The 15,363-nt window shown below is 38.1% G+C and overlaps 1 protein-coding gene across 4 annotated transcripts; it reads right to left on the minus strand.

Annotated features, from left to right (window-relative positions):
* Window positions 1–8: 8 nt before the first annotated feature.
* LOC1275097 (myoferlin) lies at window positions 9–7,819 on the minus strand. Of its 4 annotated transcripts, XM_061644670.1 has the most exons (19): window positions 6,849–7,819; window positions 6,607–6,754; window positions 6,388–6,553; window positions 6,194–6,323; window positions 5,946–6,135; window positions 5,240–5,886; window positions 5,030–5,158; window positions 4,499–4,963; window positions 4,295–4,435; window positions 3,962–4,162; window positions 3,627–3,884; window positions 3,174–3,563; window positions 2,920–3,110; window positions 2,636–2,854; window positions 1,929–2,534; window positions 1,713–1,833; window positions 1,227–1,577; window positions 1,013–1,113; window positions 9–306 (listed from the first exon to the last, which is right to left on the minus strand). In XM_061644670.1, the coding sequence occupies exons 1-19, from the start codon at window positions 7,038–7,040 to the stop codon at window positions 90–92; spliced, it is 4,863 nt and encodes a 1,620-aa protein (XP_061500654.1). In that variant the 5' UTR covers window positions 7,041–7,819; the 3' UTR covers window positions 9–89. The 4 variants fall into 4 exon arrangements, with proteins under 4 accessions (XP_061500654.1, XP_061500655.1, XP_061500656.1 ...); XM_061644671.1 differs by lacking the exon at window positions 6,849–7,819 and having other exon boundaries at window positions 6,607–6,824; XM_061644672.1 differs by lacking the exon at window positions 6,849–7,819 and having other exon boundaries at window positions 6,388–6,824.
* Window positions 7,820–15,363: the final 7,544 nt, after the last annotated feature.

Consider the following 15,363-nt stretch of genomic DNA (forward strand, 5'->3'; position numbering starts at 1 on the left):
AAGTAATATTGTGTGCAACAATTTAAATAATTTATATTTTAATTTATTGAAGAAAATGAATCAATTATATTACATCATTTGAACTCAAGTTAAGATTCTCCGGAAAATGAACTTGCAGTGGATTGTCGCTGTTCTAACGATCGCACCATAAAGACTGTAGGCATATTTATCACCAACCCATAAACAACCAAACACAGCAACAGTGTGATTCCTATCCAAATGAAGGATTTTCGTACACGCGGCCACAACAGCTTGTTGAATGTTTTTGCTGGTTGCTGTAACCAGTTAAAAGATACTTCCGGACGCCTGGAAAAAGAAGGAATAAATAATAAAAAATGAACATTAGCCTAGGTAGAAAGTGATAAAAAGATTCAACATCTACTGCGTAAAGTGACGGAAATATAGCACCAGTTGTTGTTTGTCAAACAATAATGCTGATGCGTTGCGGATGGAAACAGTAACAAAGCATCGAACACATCGAAACGCATAACTAATTACAACCATGTGTTGAAACGCGAGAAATACAATGTTTACATTGATTAATGAAGATCCAAAATAATTTCTTGTTTGTTGTGCAAATATTCCGAAGACAGTGCGAAGAAGAAGTTACAGTTAACTTGTTTATCAGTCTACACCTAAACCAAGCGCTCTCTCTCTCTCTCTCTTTATCTCTCTCTCTCTATCTCTCTCTCTCTCTCTTCCATATCTACAAAAAGTAAAGAAGTGTATGGTCAGCAACTTGCTTTGCTATTAATTGAGACAAATAGAATCCCATCGAAACCATAAAAATCTCAATGATTGTCTGAAGATACTCTGAATGGCTCGATGGCTGAGTAATCGAAGGAGGACATTTTTGTAGACTACCAGTGTCGTCAGTGTATTAAATGCGGCAGTTTGTTTTGTACGGTTTCACGTTGTTTCTAACCGTGGGCAAGACGGTGTACGGAAGGAATTTTATGCTCTTCGATGTTGGCGCTCCCGGTCTAACTACCGATTCTGCAACTATACTTACAGCGGCTCGGGAAGATGCTGCGGTGGCTTACGACCCACTCCAACTGGATTCTGGGTAGCATCTTCTTGACTAAGAATTTCCAGCTCCAGCTCAATTTTACCCTGATTTTGGCATGAACGGTTCCATAGAAGTATGGAAAGAATGGTAGATAATTAAATTAAAAAGTTCATACCCTCGGCGCGATTGATGATACACCTTCGTGGGAAAGACTCACCGTCAACGATATACCGTCATACTGACGTTGTTGATCACTGGTATCGATGTTGGAGGCTATGTTGCCATGCACCGGGTACCATCCTCTGACACGGCGACGTACAAACAGGTTCAAAGAACCATTGCCACCTGTACCGCTTCCGGATCCTGTTAATGATAGGCTTTGAGTCAGCGTGCAAGCATCAGCCGTGCTGGCTGGGACAGGCAGTTGCGTGAGGTTAAGATCCACCGTTCCGAGAAAATCGTCCGCCGAAAACGAGTCATTATCCCAAATCTGCACGGTCAATACTGGGGGATACTTGAGCTCGGTATCGTATTGCTCATAGAAAGCCTTTCTGCGACGGAGCACTAACTGAGAGCGTAATAAAATCTTAATTATCAAAGTTACCTAAACATTTCCAATGTTGCTGGTGGCAACCTTCCCCACCTACCCACCGCCAGTGATCGGGCAGTGGAGGTCAACACCCGAAGCATGAAATCTACCTACCATCCCATCGGCGGGCGAGTAGCGGAAAGGAAACACCATGCGCCAGTTAAAGTTTCCTTCCCCGGTTAGTGAACGATAATGAACGTCCGTGTACTGAGCTTCCGTGAACTCCTGTAGCCAACTGCAACGACACGAAGCGGAGGGAAAGAAAAGGTAACTTGGCTGTCATTGACCCCGTCCCTTAGGCGGACATGACCTTGATGAATTGGTACGTACCATTTTACGTAGATGTCACTCATCTCCGTGCCGAAAATGTTGCGCTCATTTAGCATCACGTCGGCCGTGTTCCAAACGATCAGCCGCAGCTCGTAAGGTTTCGGGAGTTGTGGTGTAATGTCAATCGGTAACGGATGTGGACGGCTTGGTTCGTACAACTCGATCCATAGTTGAACCTTGCCCTGCTCAATGCCACCCCGCTTTGGATGATACAACGAACGTGTTTCCACGTGTTCTGGCGTTAGGGAAAACCCATTGACAACGTGCTTGAAATTATTAAGCGCCAGCAGGCAAAGCTGTTCCGTTAGGCACTCATTTGCCGTCAGAACTTCGGCTTTGAATTCTGCCTTCCCAATGATGATCTTGTGTCCCTCAATTCGTGGCTTCTCCACTCGATGCCGTTCACACAAATCAAGCAGCATTTCGGATGGTTTCATTTGGTGGCGCCACTTGTTGCAGCCTTTCGATGTAAAATAGTTTGGCAATCCAAAACAGGGTAAATGTTTGCTGCGGAAACGATCCTCGATATCTATGCTGGTGCTGCCGATTAAGTCATCCTTGGAGGCAAAGTCTCTGTCATACACTGATAGATGCAATATTTGATCGCTGTGGTGCAGATAAATATATGTTTGCTTATAAACAACGTTCAAATCATAATCATTAATCAATTATTCAATCAATTATCAATTATCATTGTTCATGCTTACCTTGGCAATTTGCCGCGTAGTTCGAACCGTCTCCCAAACACGGGGGATGCTTGATTTGGAATGTAATATGCACGATCGCGTACACATTGGTGGCCGTAGGATATTTTTATGTAGGCATCTGATTCTGACATAATATCACGCGAAGTAAGATTTAAAGCCTGTACAACGTACACCACAACTACTAATTCCACGGTGGTCGGTATTATTCGTTTGTCCACGCTGAAATAGTGGTAAAACTTGATAATGAATGTAAGCAGATATAATACACGACTGCCGCGCCTTACGCTTCGTTTTGCTTGTTAAGATTCATTGTTTTAATGTCAGAATGAATTTGAATCAGACTTTTAACAACGCCATATTCTTGCTTAAGGATGCCACCTTTCTTTTCGTCTTTTGCTTTATGCAATGTGTAACTACCACTCCAATCTTTGAATCCGTGAAATTCTGAAACATTCTCCAGTTCTGTAGGAAATATCTGTGGAATATTATGAAGAAATGTTACTTTTAAAATTTACTAATATTAATTTACAAATTTCACCTTCAGTATAGCTCTTTGGTATTTTTTTGCAAGATGGTTATCATAAAATTTTGTCCACCATGTGTGATTCATAGCATCAGCATTCAGCTCTATCGTCGATGTTTTAGGTTCAACAAAATCTTTAACCTGTTGATCGATCATATCACGAACGTTTGACCATAAATATAACGTATTCAATTCATAACGTTTTGGAATACTCGTTATATTCTCTTCCTGATCTATTTCGATTATAGTTGTGTTTTCAGCAGGAGATCTTTTGACAATTGAATTATTTAGCAATCCAGATGCATTTACTATGGATTTGCCGATTAATTTCATCTGTTTTTCTTTTGTTAAACAAAAATGCTTGATGGTCATCAAAGGCCAATAATTTGGATTCGCTGGAAGCCGCTGTAATAATTGTCGAAAAGTTATTACATTTTTCTTGTATTTTTTTGTTGTTGTTCTACTCACTACAGAACATGTTTCGTATCCTTCCGGAAAGTTAGCACTGTTTTCATAAGTAGCTTTAGAAACTCCACTCATAATGTTACCATCTCCAATTGTTATCAAAATTCTAGCTTTTTTCAACTTTTCATATGAACGCTTATGCATTTGTCGTAGACCAATAAAGCGTACTCGAATTATAAAAGGAACCAACGTTGGAACTATCTCTGGTGGCAAACTATGTACTAGCAACAGTTCACAGCTTTTCTGTGCTAAGTTAGGAATCTAAAATATTAATATAGTTAGTGTTAACTGATTTGTTAAAATTAATATAAAAAAATTGTAAACTGTTGGACAAAAACCTCCTCTATTTCGCTTGATACAAGGATTTCTGCCACCTTTATTCCTCGTTGATAAAGTGGAATCCATTGCATGGTCATATTCAAAATTCGAAGTTCTGTAGTCCTGAGGGTTTCATGCGGCTGATCTTTGCTTCTTTCCTTTAGTTCTTCTGCTCGTAACGGCTTAATTGATGTTTCCAACCAGCCAATTGCTATTTTTGACTAGAATGAAATTTAAATTATTTTGTTTTACATTTTTTTTGGATATCAACACGACGGGATCATATCAAACAATTCAAACAAACATTCACATAGTAAACACACAAATGCCCACAGAAAACTCAACCCAATTACCGTTAGCTTTTTATCGTCCTGCAAAATAAATATAACAGTACATTGCTGATTATTGCTGTACGCCATAGTAGACCTGAAAAAAGGCACATTCTGAAAATCGATCGTTTCATTCCAGAATGATGAAAGCGGGCATGGTAGTGTCTGCAACGAAAGTACTCATTCAGTAAATCCAGTAATAGTTTACACAAACTATATAAAACCTACCGTAAGAGCCATTTCGTAATCTTCAAAAAGTATACTTAATTTTACATTACACTGTTCAGATTCATCTACTCCCGCAAAAATCCGTCCTTGATACACGTGTATTTTGCAGCGAACAAATGTTGTTGTCATATGATTGTTCAGTAGTTGCTGTCGAACATCAGTAATACCCCATGAGGGATCTTCCACTACCATCAAGCCGCTCGGAGGTTCCTGTTCCCTTCGTTCGGTTCCTATTTGCAACTGATAGTCCAGCTTAGCATAAATACAACCGCAATGATCAGGACACGAATGATTGCAATGTATTGATCTCAGGAGTACTGTGCATCGTTTCCCACATCGTATTCCAGGCACGCCTGAAGCGTTTGACTGAAGGTAATGGACCATGTGGAACCGTGCAATTGCAATCACTGATGAATGACCTGACGCATACACATGTAGCAAGACGTCAGGGTACTGGTTTTGATCCTTTCAGAATAAATAAATAACTGGAAAAGTGTCACATTTACTTGAAAGCTATTTAGTAGTACTTACATCATTTGATAACTCCAATAAACAGCTTAAAATAGCGTCTACGTCCGTAATGAGCAATGAAACTTCTTGAAAGGTGGTAGATGAACTCAAACGGGATCTAATAGCAGTAATCTCTAATTTCTTCAACATCTGGCGAAAACACGAGTATTCGTTATCAGGTATATCACTTTAAACTCGTTTAGTGTATATATATAGCATGATCATACTCACCAATTGTTGCAAGATGTGGCTTTTACGCAGTTGATCCAATTTTGTATGTTGCTTGAAATTGTCTTGTGCTATTGTTTCATAGGCATGTATAAAATCCAATTCCAACTGTGCCAGCAAATGGTTAAAAATATTGCGATTTTTCAAATCAAAATTGTTTTCACCTTGCCCGATTATTGCTCTTTTGAACAGATTCGAGAATTCCTTTATGTCATCACATAAATTACTGATGGTCGCTTGTACAAAATATTTATGCCTATAGTCGGGCGCTTGTGTCTTCAGTGTTATAATAACCTCACCACAATTCACAGATCGATGACATTGTGTTAGTTTTTGTTTGTCTATGGTAAGAATTATGGCTTTGGATCGAATATCAGCACAGCTAAGATATACCAATAGTTGACGCGTGGATAACTCGGCGAAGAGCTGCATCTTTATCATGCAGAGTTTAATTACAAAAACTTGCTCTTGCCAGTAGTTGGACGTGACAAGTGGCTCATAGATTCGATTGGTTTGTGTTTTGTGTGCCGGTACCGATTGGAATGACAAAACCTCCGTATTGAAAGATACTAAAAGTTTGCCAACATAGTGTGATTCCTGAGTACCGCTGTACAAATAAATCCAAGCTGGTCCAAACGTGGGCAAATTATCTACAAACAATAATCGCAAATCAAATAATTTGCTTATCTACGTAATACATGTAACTTACATGTGTCGTTGGTACGTTTCGATAAAGAAGAGAAATGAATATCTTTTGCTGATTTTACAATACTAGTACAGCAATTAGTTGTGAGTAGATCAATTCCAATTATTTGATTGGTCGTAGGATACGTACCAACAAAGGATAACTTTTCATTCCAACGACAGTTTCTTCCAAAAGAACTGGTTCTTGTTCGTACCTGGTGTATTAATATCATGATTTATGACCATGTGAAAAGGGCTATTAGTGATACTTACCTTCAACCCTGCGTACGAAATACGGACAGCATATTCTGCGCTATTAACAAACTCCCCTTCAAAAACACTGAAGCAAAATCGTACTTTTTGAACTTCGTCGTTTGCATCGTACGTAGGAAGTAGCTTATTTCTGTGTAAGAACTTAATAAATTACCACAAATTTAATTCTAACTCCTTTCTAAAACACTTCATACCTCTCAATAATGTCGTAGTCTAACGCATTATCCAAAGAAATGGGAAATGACATCTCTTTCGAAGAAGTTATCATTAAATCTATCAGAAGATAACCACAGTGCAGTTCGTTCGACGAGGCTCTACCAATCGGTTCGAACATTGCCCATTTCTTTATAAATGCATGATCTGTAACAAGTATTTACGAATAAATTGTCTAAATTGTACTGCCTAGTACTTACTCTCTTGTTCCCACACAGTGTTAAGATCTACATGGAATTCCCCGATGCATGAATGCATGGTCGTGCAAATCGAAGGCCGATACAATGAAAACACGATTCCTTTCCTACGAAGTTTTCGTTCAGAGCAGTGCAATGAAAAACTGAAATACTTCATAGCGAATTAAGTATTCATTATTATCTCTGCTACTTCTTCATACCAGAACAACTAGTTCAGTAAATAAAAGGCAAGGAGCAGTAATTACCTCATTGAAATAAGGATTATCCGTACGATATGCAATCCTTGTTCGTTTATATTTTCCATTACAGGATACCATAACGAATGTATCACAATTGAGTTTTCGCAAATGACGTGCTTTATAAACAGTGGCAGACACTACAAAATCCTGTTTATCATTTTGCACACACAAAACATTTTCTTGTAGTACGTTCTCCATCTTGAAACATATCTTTAGCAAATGGGATTTTGTAAGCTAAGCTTCTTGATTTTATTTTTATTTGAGGTTTTTAAGCAAATTTCACATGGAATGTTTGCTGCGATTGATGGATATTTTGTGTTGTCATAGACACAATGCAACCATGCTCACTTATCTTGTCTTGCTATACTGGCTTGTTCTGCCAACAGATCGAAATTGCAGACTCAGGCGGTGACACAAAAGTTCACATACTGTATCGTGCAGTGTTACACATGACTGATGTATTTTATACAATTTGTTATTGTTTTGTAATATCAATTCTGGAATCCTGCTTTCATTATGCAGTTGAATAACCAATTTTATAATCTAAACATCCTCTTTCTTAACTGGATGTGGTGTCCGGAATTGAAAACTCGTCGTAAAGTTTTGATTTTTTGTTATAATTTCTTCAATAACATGCAAAGTATTCCGAATTCTTGCTCACCTTTTGTGTGCTTGCATGCAGTGTAGCATATCTGACCAATATATGAATCTACGATCCAGCGCATTGGTTACCAAAGTACTCCCTTCCGCTCTCCAGTAGGAGCTGGACAATTTAGGTTTGCGATAATACTGAAATAGTGCACAGACGGGTGATGGGTCTGTGGCTGAATCGATATTGGCAAATATGATTTTTTAGTTTTTCAAATTGTGAAACGGCTTGAACCCATGACGGCGTATTATTGAGTCGGGGGAGTTGATAACTTGATAGAATTACTTGCATTCAGAATACAAACAATTGATATCATTCTGTCTTAGCCATTCTCATTGTACAGTCGTCAATTCGCACGACTTTACAACATGCCCGTCATGGGTTCAAGCCCCAAATAGACCGTGCCGCCATACGTAGGACTATAGGGGGGTCTTTTTTTATCCTGCTATAGGGGATAATAAAAAAAGTCACTGAAAGCAAATCCCACCAGTGGGTACAGGCAGGCCTTAAACGACAACGGTTGTTGAGCCAAAAAGAAGAAGAAAAAGATGTCTTTCTCCACATCAGGCTAAAAAAATGTGTATTTCATAAATTCACATGAAATTTGAATTATTCTTCTTTTTTTCGTATGCCTATGCATATGGTCAAGTGCAATCACGTTTTCATCCAATAAAAATGCTGAAATCATCAACTTTAACCCCGTAAGGCAATTTGATTACAGTATGGCCTAGGTGGGAAACGATTACCAATTAAAAAAAAGTGAAAAAATATCCAGATTCTTGAAAGATTGTTATTATCATTATACAGTTCACGCTCGGTAATCCGTGTAGTATGTTCGGAGATTGCTAGGGTCGTCATGTAATGTGATGATCGTACATACGGTACATCGATCAACGTCGCGGTAGGTCAGTGTTTCGCTGACATGTATCGAGGAAGAATAATACTTTGTTGGAAGCGAACTTTTCAACACTTGATCGTCCAGGCGATCATAGAAACCCGGAAAGGATTTCCCTTACTGAAATCGTTGAAGTTTAGAAGCCTTGTCTTGGGAAGGGGGACATAACTAAACTCTTGAAAAAAGTTGGAAGGCGAAATTTTTGGGCAGCGTAACGTCCTGTCTTGACAGTCCGAACGAATATGACTTCCACGTTCGGAATTGGTTTTATTTATACTCAATAGGTTTCATACATTTGGTTTTGGAATGTGTTTTTGTGCCAATTAAAGGTTATTATTATTATTATTTATTTAATCTTCAACGGGCCGTATGGCCTAATTAGGATGTAACAGTTCAATAAAAAAAAAACATAGCAAAAACAAGATTTGCATCGCAATTCACTGCGGCCACGGCAAAAGCCGGAGACGTTCCTTGAAGCACTGAGTTGAGATGTCGAAGTCGAAGCAATCCGAGACAGTGTTGAAGACAGCCGACATGCGGAACATAAGGTCGGACCGACCAGCACTGGAACGGTGTTGAGCGAGCCGTAGAGTTTCTCTAGACCTAAGTGTTCGGGATGGTGCATAGATATCGACTCGATGCAACAAAGGCGATGAGTCGATAGAGCCATTTAGCAATCCAGCGATCAAAGAGCACTGTGCATTGCGTCTTCTAACCGAAAGAGGTTCAAGGCCTAGAAGACGGCACCGCGCAGCATACGGAGGAAGATTATTGCGATCCTCTCCTACTGGCGTAATAACCGTAGGTAGTTAAGATCTGACATATCAATCATTCGTTTGGACACCAGTGAGTTGATTGGTTTACCCATATACCAGGATAAACCGCCTTAAGTATCAGGGACTCGATCCATGCAAGAGTTGGGCACATGACAGGCATTCTTTTGATGATATAATCCAATTAATTATTAGATACATCAATTCAATAATGTTTTCTTTTAAAATTATGTACGCTGAAGGCAAAATGAATTTAGATTATTTTACTTACTCATTTTTGGGCTTTCTTCTTGTTTTGTTCAGGTGACAGTAAACGCTCTGAAGTTATTGTTTATATCAAATTTACACAGTACATCATTCCTTATTCTTCTTCTTCTTCTTTGGCAGAACAACCGGTATTGAGCTATCAGCGACTTATTGAATACCCGTAGCAGGATAATCAGTGCTCCTTATAGAGGTACTGTATGTTGACGACATTACCATGCGACCGGCCATTCCTCGCTCGATTCCTCGATTCCCATGCAATTCATGGTGTACAAACTTTTGCAGTACGTCAGTACTTTTAATTAGACTGCTCCATGAACTTTTTGTGATCAAAATATTCGTTTAAACATGGTACTCGGTACATGTTTACCCCTTGTAAGGACACTTTAGCATTTTTCGAAATGAATTCGCTATACGCAATAGTTTTCGCAATAGTAATACGTTACGCTCCATACAAAAACGCAAATTCGATAATTGTATCTTAATTTGTTTTAAACCTTGGTTGCGCAACATTTATTCGATGGCAACATTTCTGGATTTTCATATTGATTTCAAATGCTGTACAAAAATTTGCTCACCATAATGTTTTTAAATTAGGTTGAAATTGTTTTATACCCGCCGGGGTATGCAAACGGATTCGAAAATGTTCCTGCAACAAATAAATCGATTTTTTTTTGCAACAAAATGTTTCAACAACTTCAGTCTGACAGTTCGTTCAAACGATTTGGCAGCAAATGTTCACACAACATTTTCATTGACCTTGACCTAATTATAAATTCCAGTTTGGTGGGCATTTCGGAGCGTACCAACGGCTCCGCACTGACGGTTCAATGGATACGGTATTACGTTAGCCTAAAAGAAACGAATGTATCTTCTCGCGAGTGTGGAAGCAAACACTCGATGTGATTGTTTTTATTGACGTGCATGTCTTGCATCCTTTAGAGTTAATTTCCACGGCTATTTAGACGCCCGACTCCTCAAAGGAATGGATGTGCGGCTGCCTACAGTATATTTTGGTAGTGTCGATCGTTACGAATTAAAATAGTTATTCAATCGAGTTTCACTTCTTTTAGTATTTCACTAAAACTTCAGTCTTTTTCTTCTTATTATTATTATTGACGTAAACGTCATACGTGGACATGCAGGCCTATACAAGCTTTCCGGATGTTCCAACACATTGTCCCGTTTGATACTTCATTCGAAAAGGGATTATTTTGGTGCTCTGCGTTATAACTGACTCCAAAGCCGTGGGTGCCTAGAACTGAGCGGATCTGGCTATTTATGTAGGCTTTCTTAACATGTGAAGTTGCATGAAATCGTATATTCCCTTTCTATAACATTATTGAGCAAATTTCCTGTAGACCAGTGATGTCAAACTCGTTTTGGGTCGCGGGCTACATTACGGTGCAAAATATTCTCGCGGGCCGCTGTTGGATGGCGGTGGGATGGTAACACTTTCGATAGACAAAAATCATTAAGGACTTATTCTTGGACCTAGAATCTTATTTACATGTTTTATAAGCCTCCAATAAACAGTTCATGAAATTCATGTGGAAGTGGCGAAAATATTCATCGTTGGAAGTTGGGGAGAAAAACAAAAAGTGGTTTTAGCAGTTTCTCCTCTGTGTCAGTGTAGTAAGCGAATCATTATAGAGATGGCGCTAGTGTTTAACGTATTTTCATTTGAAATAAGGAGACAACTTTTAAAGCTAATTTTGTTCGAAGTATCACGTCGGTTTGTCGGTGGTACAAATGCTGCATTTTGACAACGCTAATGACTAATAACGATAAATCAAAATTTATCACTACATCAGCAAGAATTGGCTAGATATGTGGCCATTTTGTTGCACCAGCATACAGTCGACCTCATACAGTTCTTAACTTTTTTGAGGGCTTGGTTTTTCATTTCAATACATGATGTCCGGACTTTCCGAACTCAATGCCGGAAAATGGGTGAAAATATTGATAGTCCGACTTTAGAGTGCTCTCAGGAAACAACTACTAAAACACTTACTACATGACATCTTCGCGGATACCTTCCCAAACAAGTAACTATGTGTAACTTACTTCACTCTTCGATAATCGAACTATTAAAACTGATTGTTGAAACCTTCTTACTCAGTGAATCAACATCAAAACAACCGTTTTTCTTATATTATAATTTACAATCTATTTCTGATTCATTCAAATAACTGCCAAAGTTCTTTACGGGTCGGATTAGGAGCCTTCGCGGGCCGTATGTTTGACATGTCTGCTGTAGAATTTTAACATTTATCTGGAGGTTTTAAATTAACAATGTATTTTTCTAACTTGTCCTGTGGTATAGTGGGCAACTCGCAAAACTGAGTATCTGACTGGCATGTTCGCGTAGGACATTACGCAAAATTTAAAGCCCTGTGAAACCTGTGTGTTTAGAACTACAAAAGTGTTTGGGGTTTGCTTTAGGTATGCGGTTTTATGCATTAAGTTTTTGTGTTATGCACGACATGCTCAAAATTTCCTATAAAAGAATACGCTTAAAAATATAAAACAATAAATGCAATGGTTCGTGATGCAAGGCTGGTAATTGCAATTGGCTGTATTCAATGCATTTTATTGATACATGCGATATAAAATGTGGTAACACCAATAATCAAAAAGAACCAGACATCAAGGATTGAGTAAATCAATCAACAACATAGCTGGTGGGGATGTAGATAAAAAAAACTCATTAAAATTTAGATGCATAATAATTTTTCTATAGCGCCTTTTTTACTGCCATTTAAGCGATAATATTTGATACAAATTTCAAGAAATGTAAACAAAATCAAATGCTAATATTTTTGCATAAAAACAATAGCCCTGACACACAGCATTTCTACTCCAATTAATCGCCACGCCTCGCCCGTGAATGATGTACGCAAGCCTTTAATAAAGAAGAGTTTTTTCCGCCAAATAAGAATAAGGAGATATCAAGAAAAATGCAAAGTTCAAAATTTGTAATGAGTACACAAGTTGGAAGTGGAGTTGCAGCAGGATATATGTTCATGGTAAACAAACGTTAAATACGAGGATGGCTTTTTTATACAGAACTATGCTTTTTAGCAATCACTTCCCGTTATCCTGGCAGGATGAATTTTTTCCAGTGTATTGTAGCACCTTAAGGCAACTTATCTCCAAATTTGAGCAAAATCGTTCATTTTTAACAAAATATTTACATCATTATATCTTGATGAAACCGCCAAGATTAGGAAAATGGAAAGGAAATAAGAGGGGGAAGGGGTAAAAGGAGCACAAAAAATCATATCCTGAACTATAAACTACAATTGTGCCAAATTTGGCTCAAATTAATGAGGTGATTATTGCGTGATGCAAAGCTGTACATACAGTCAAATGTAATGCAAAACAACCGTTCATTTTTATTATTAAAATGATAAATATCTTTCTTGTTTAATTATTCTTTATGGCCGCCGGTCCATAACAGCCGGTCCATAACAGCCGGTCTAGTGGTACAGTCGTCAACTCGTGCGACTTAACAACATGCCCGTCATGGGTTCATGTCTCGAATAGACCGTGGTTCAGGTTTCGATAGTCACTGAAAACCAAGATCACTTTACTAGTGGGTACAGACTGGCCTTGACCGACAACGGCTGTTGTGCATAAGAAGAAGAAGAAGCTTTCTTTATACAACGTGAAAATGTATGTAATTTAAAAATAATCTCATAAACTGGGTAAAAATAAGAAGTTTTAAAAAACACCTCAAAACTTAATTCGATAATCCGCACTCAATGAAGTGTGGGCTACCGAGCGTGAACTGTACCTCATTCTTAACAAGCAAAGTACAGGAAGTCCCCGATATACGCGGTAAATCTCATAGACTGGTTCGGAAATACGCAGTTTTTTTTTTTAATTTGATAGCTACCACAGACAAAACAAATTAAATTGATTTTACACATCAATTGTGTAATGCAAAATAATTTCCCTTTAGTTTGAATTTTAAAAATCTAAATCAAATTCTAAAAGACCTCACCTATGCAAAATTACACGAAAACCAATTGCGTTCTAGATTGAAATTCTAGAACCAATTGAAATTCTAGATACGCAGTTTCTTCTCGACCCAGACAACCTGTACCGGGTTTTCACTGTCCTTAACCCCCCCCCCCTCCCCCCTCTTTTCTCTTTGCAGAGTTTTACGATTGAACTCAAGACTGCCGGACACTTTAACGTATCGTCATCGAATTATTCGCAAGATTGCAGCTCGATTCTTGAATACGTTAACATTTCTCAGAACTGCAGATTTTGATCACAAGACTGCGGCACGCATTCTCGGGCACAAAACTGCACCCCAACACATGGGATATCACAGTTTGTATTTTAAAATTATTAATTTGTCACCTCTACGGTTTGAGTTTAAGGAAGCAAACTATAATAATATGGGTTTGGTGATGGCATTATTTGCTGGCTGTCCTCATACTTAAATAATCGATCTTGCAGGGTTAAAATCCGGTCGTATTTATCTGGTCCGGTCCGGTCGTATTTATCTTCTGGTTTCTTTGTTCATCAATGATGTTTGTAATGTCTTACCTCCTGATGGTCATCTCCTTTATGCGGATGATATCAAAATCTTTTTTACTTGTGTCTTCTTTTTCTGATTGTTTGAGACTTCAACATTACCTCAATGTTTTTGTTCATTGGTGTTCATCCAATTTACTTCGCCTGTATCCTGAAAAGTGTACTGTTATTTCATTCTCTCACTCTCTTTCTCCTATTTTGTTTAACTATACTCTTTCTAACCCATCCCTCTCTCGTGTTATGTCTATCTGTGACCTTGGTGTTATACTTGACAGTCGTCTTAACTTTAAACTGCAGCTTGATGAGATTCTACTAAAAGCTAACCGAACCATTGGGATTATTTTACGTTTTACCTCTATCTTTAGAGCTCAAAGCTGCATAAGAAACCTTCATTGTGCTCTGATTAGGCCTATTCTTGAATATGCTAGCATCATCATGGAATCCTCCCACTATCGACGGTTGTTTGAGAATAGAAAGTATTCAGCTCCTCTTTACCAGGATTGCTTTTCGTCGTTTGTTTGGTGCCGCCTCACTACCTCCCTATGAAACGCGATTGCAGTTATGCGGTCTTCACTCTTTAAGCTTGTTAATCCACATCAATCTGATATTTCATTTCCATCATAATAATTTTTAATTTCTACTGCATGATTTTCAACACGTTTCAAGCTGGATTGAGTTTGACAGTTCTTTGTGATGTGTTGAAAATCATGAGTTGAAACCGAAATTTCTTTTTGAAACAATTAAACCATTTGGCAGCTGTTAAAAAAACATCTTAGATGCAGTGAATAACAATATTTACATTCCAAAATGACTTGGAAAACCTTTTATTGAAGTTGCCCACAATTATGGTGGGCTTGTTCATAAATAGGTTCTTGAATGATTTTTTTTCCGCCAAGTCAAAATGTATGATCAAGTCAACTGTATGATCTTTGCAATCACATATTGTCTATTATCTATTACTGAATGAACGCTGGGCTGCTATTTTGACTGGTGTTTCGTTTCTTTCAAATTTCAATGCTTTCTCTAGTTGCTGCAAGGATTGTATGTTCTGAATATGTATTTGATTTATGGTATTTGATGGTATTTGATGAATTTATGGTATTTGATGAGATCTGTTCAATTACTTAAAAAACTAAAACAAAACTTAATACAAAACCCGTGTCTTTCTTTTCCACTTTGGTGTCTGGATTTTTAACCACAATGTTGGCACGATATTGACCATATGCGTTCTAGACCAAGGTGGATTTAAAAATATCAGGTGGTGGACTCTAGTGCATTTTGACAATTCGTCACTTGACGTAAGGTCCCCAGGATTCAAACTTTGTTTACATTTATTAAATTTGTTCATAAGATTTATTTAGCCGATTTTTTCGATTAAAAATTCTTTAA

The sequence above is a fragment of the Anopheles gambiae genome, chromosome 2 (assembly GCF_943734735.2).
Source record: "Anopheles gambiae chromosome 2, idAnoGambNW_F1_1, whole genome shotgun sequence".
In the NCBI taxonomy this organism is placed as follows: domain Eukaryota; kingdom Metazoa; phylum Arthropoda; class Insecta; order Diptera; family Culicidae; genus Anopheles; species Anopheles gambiae.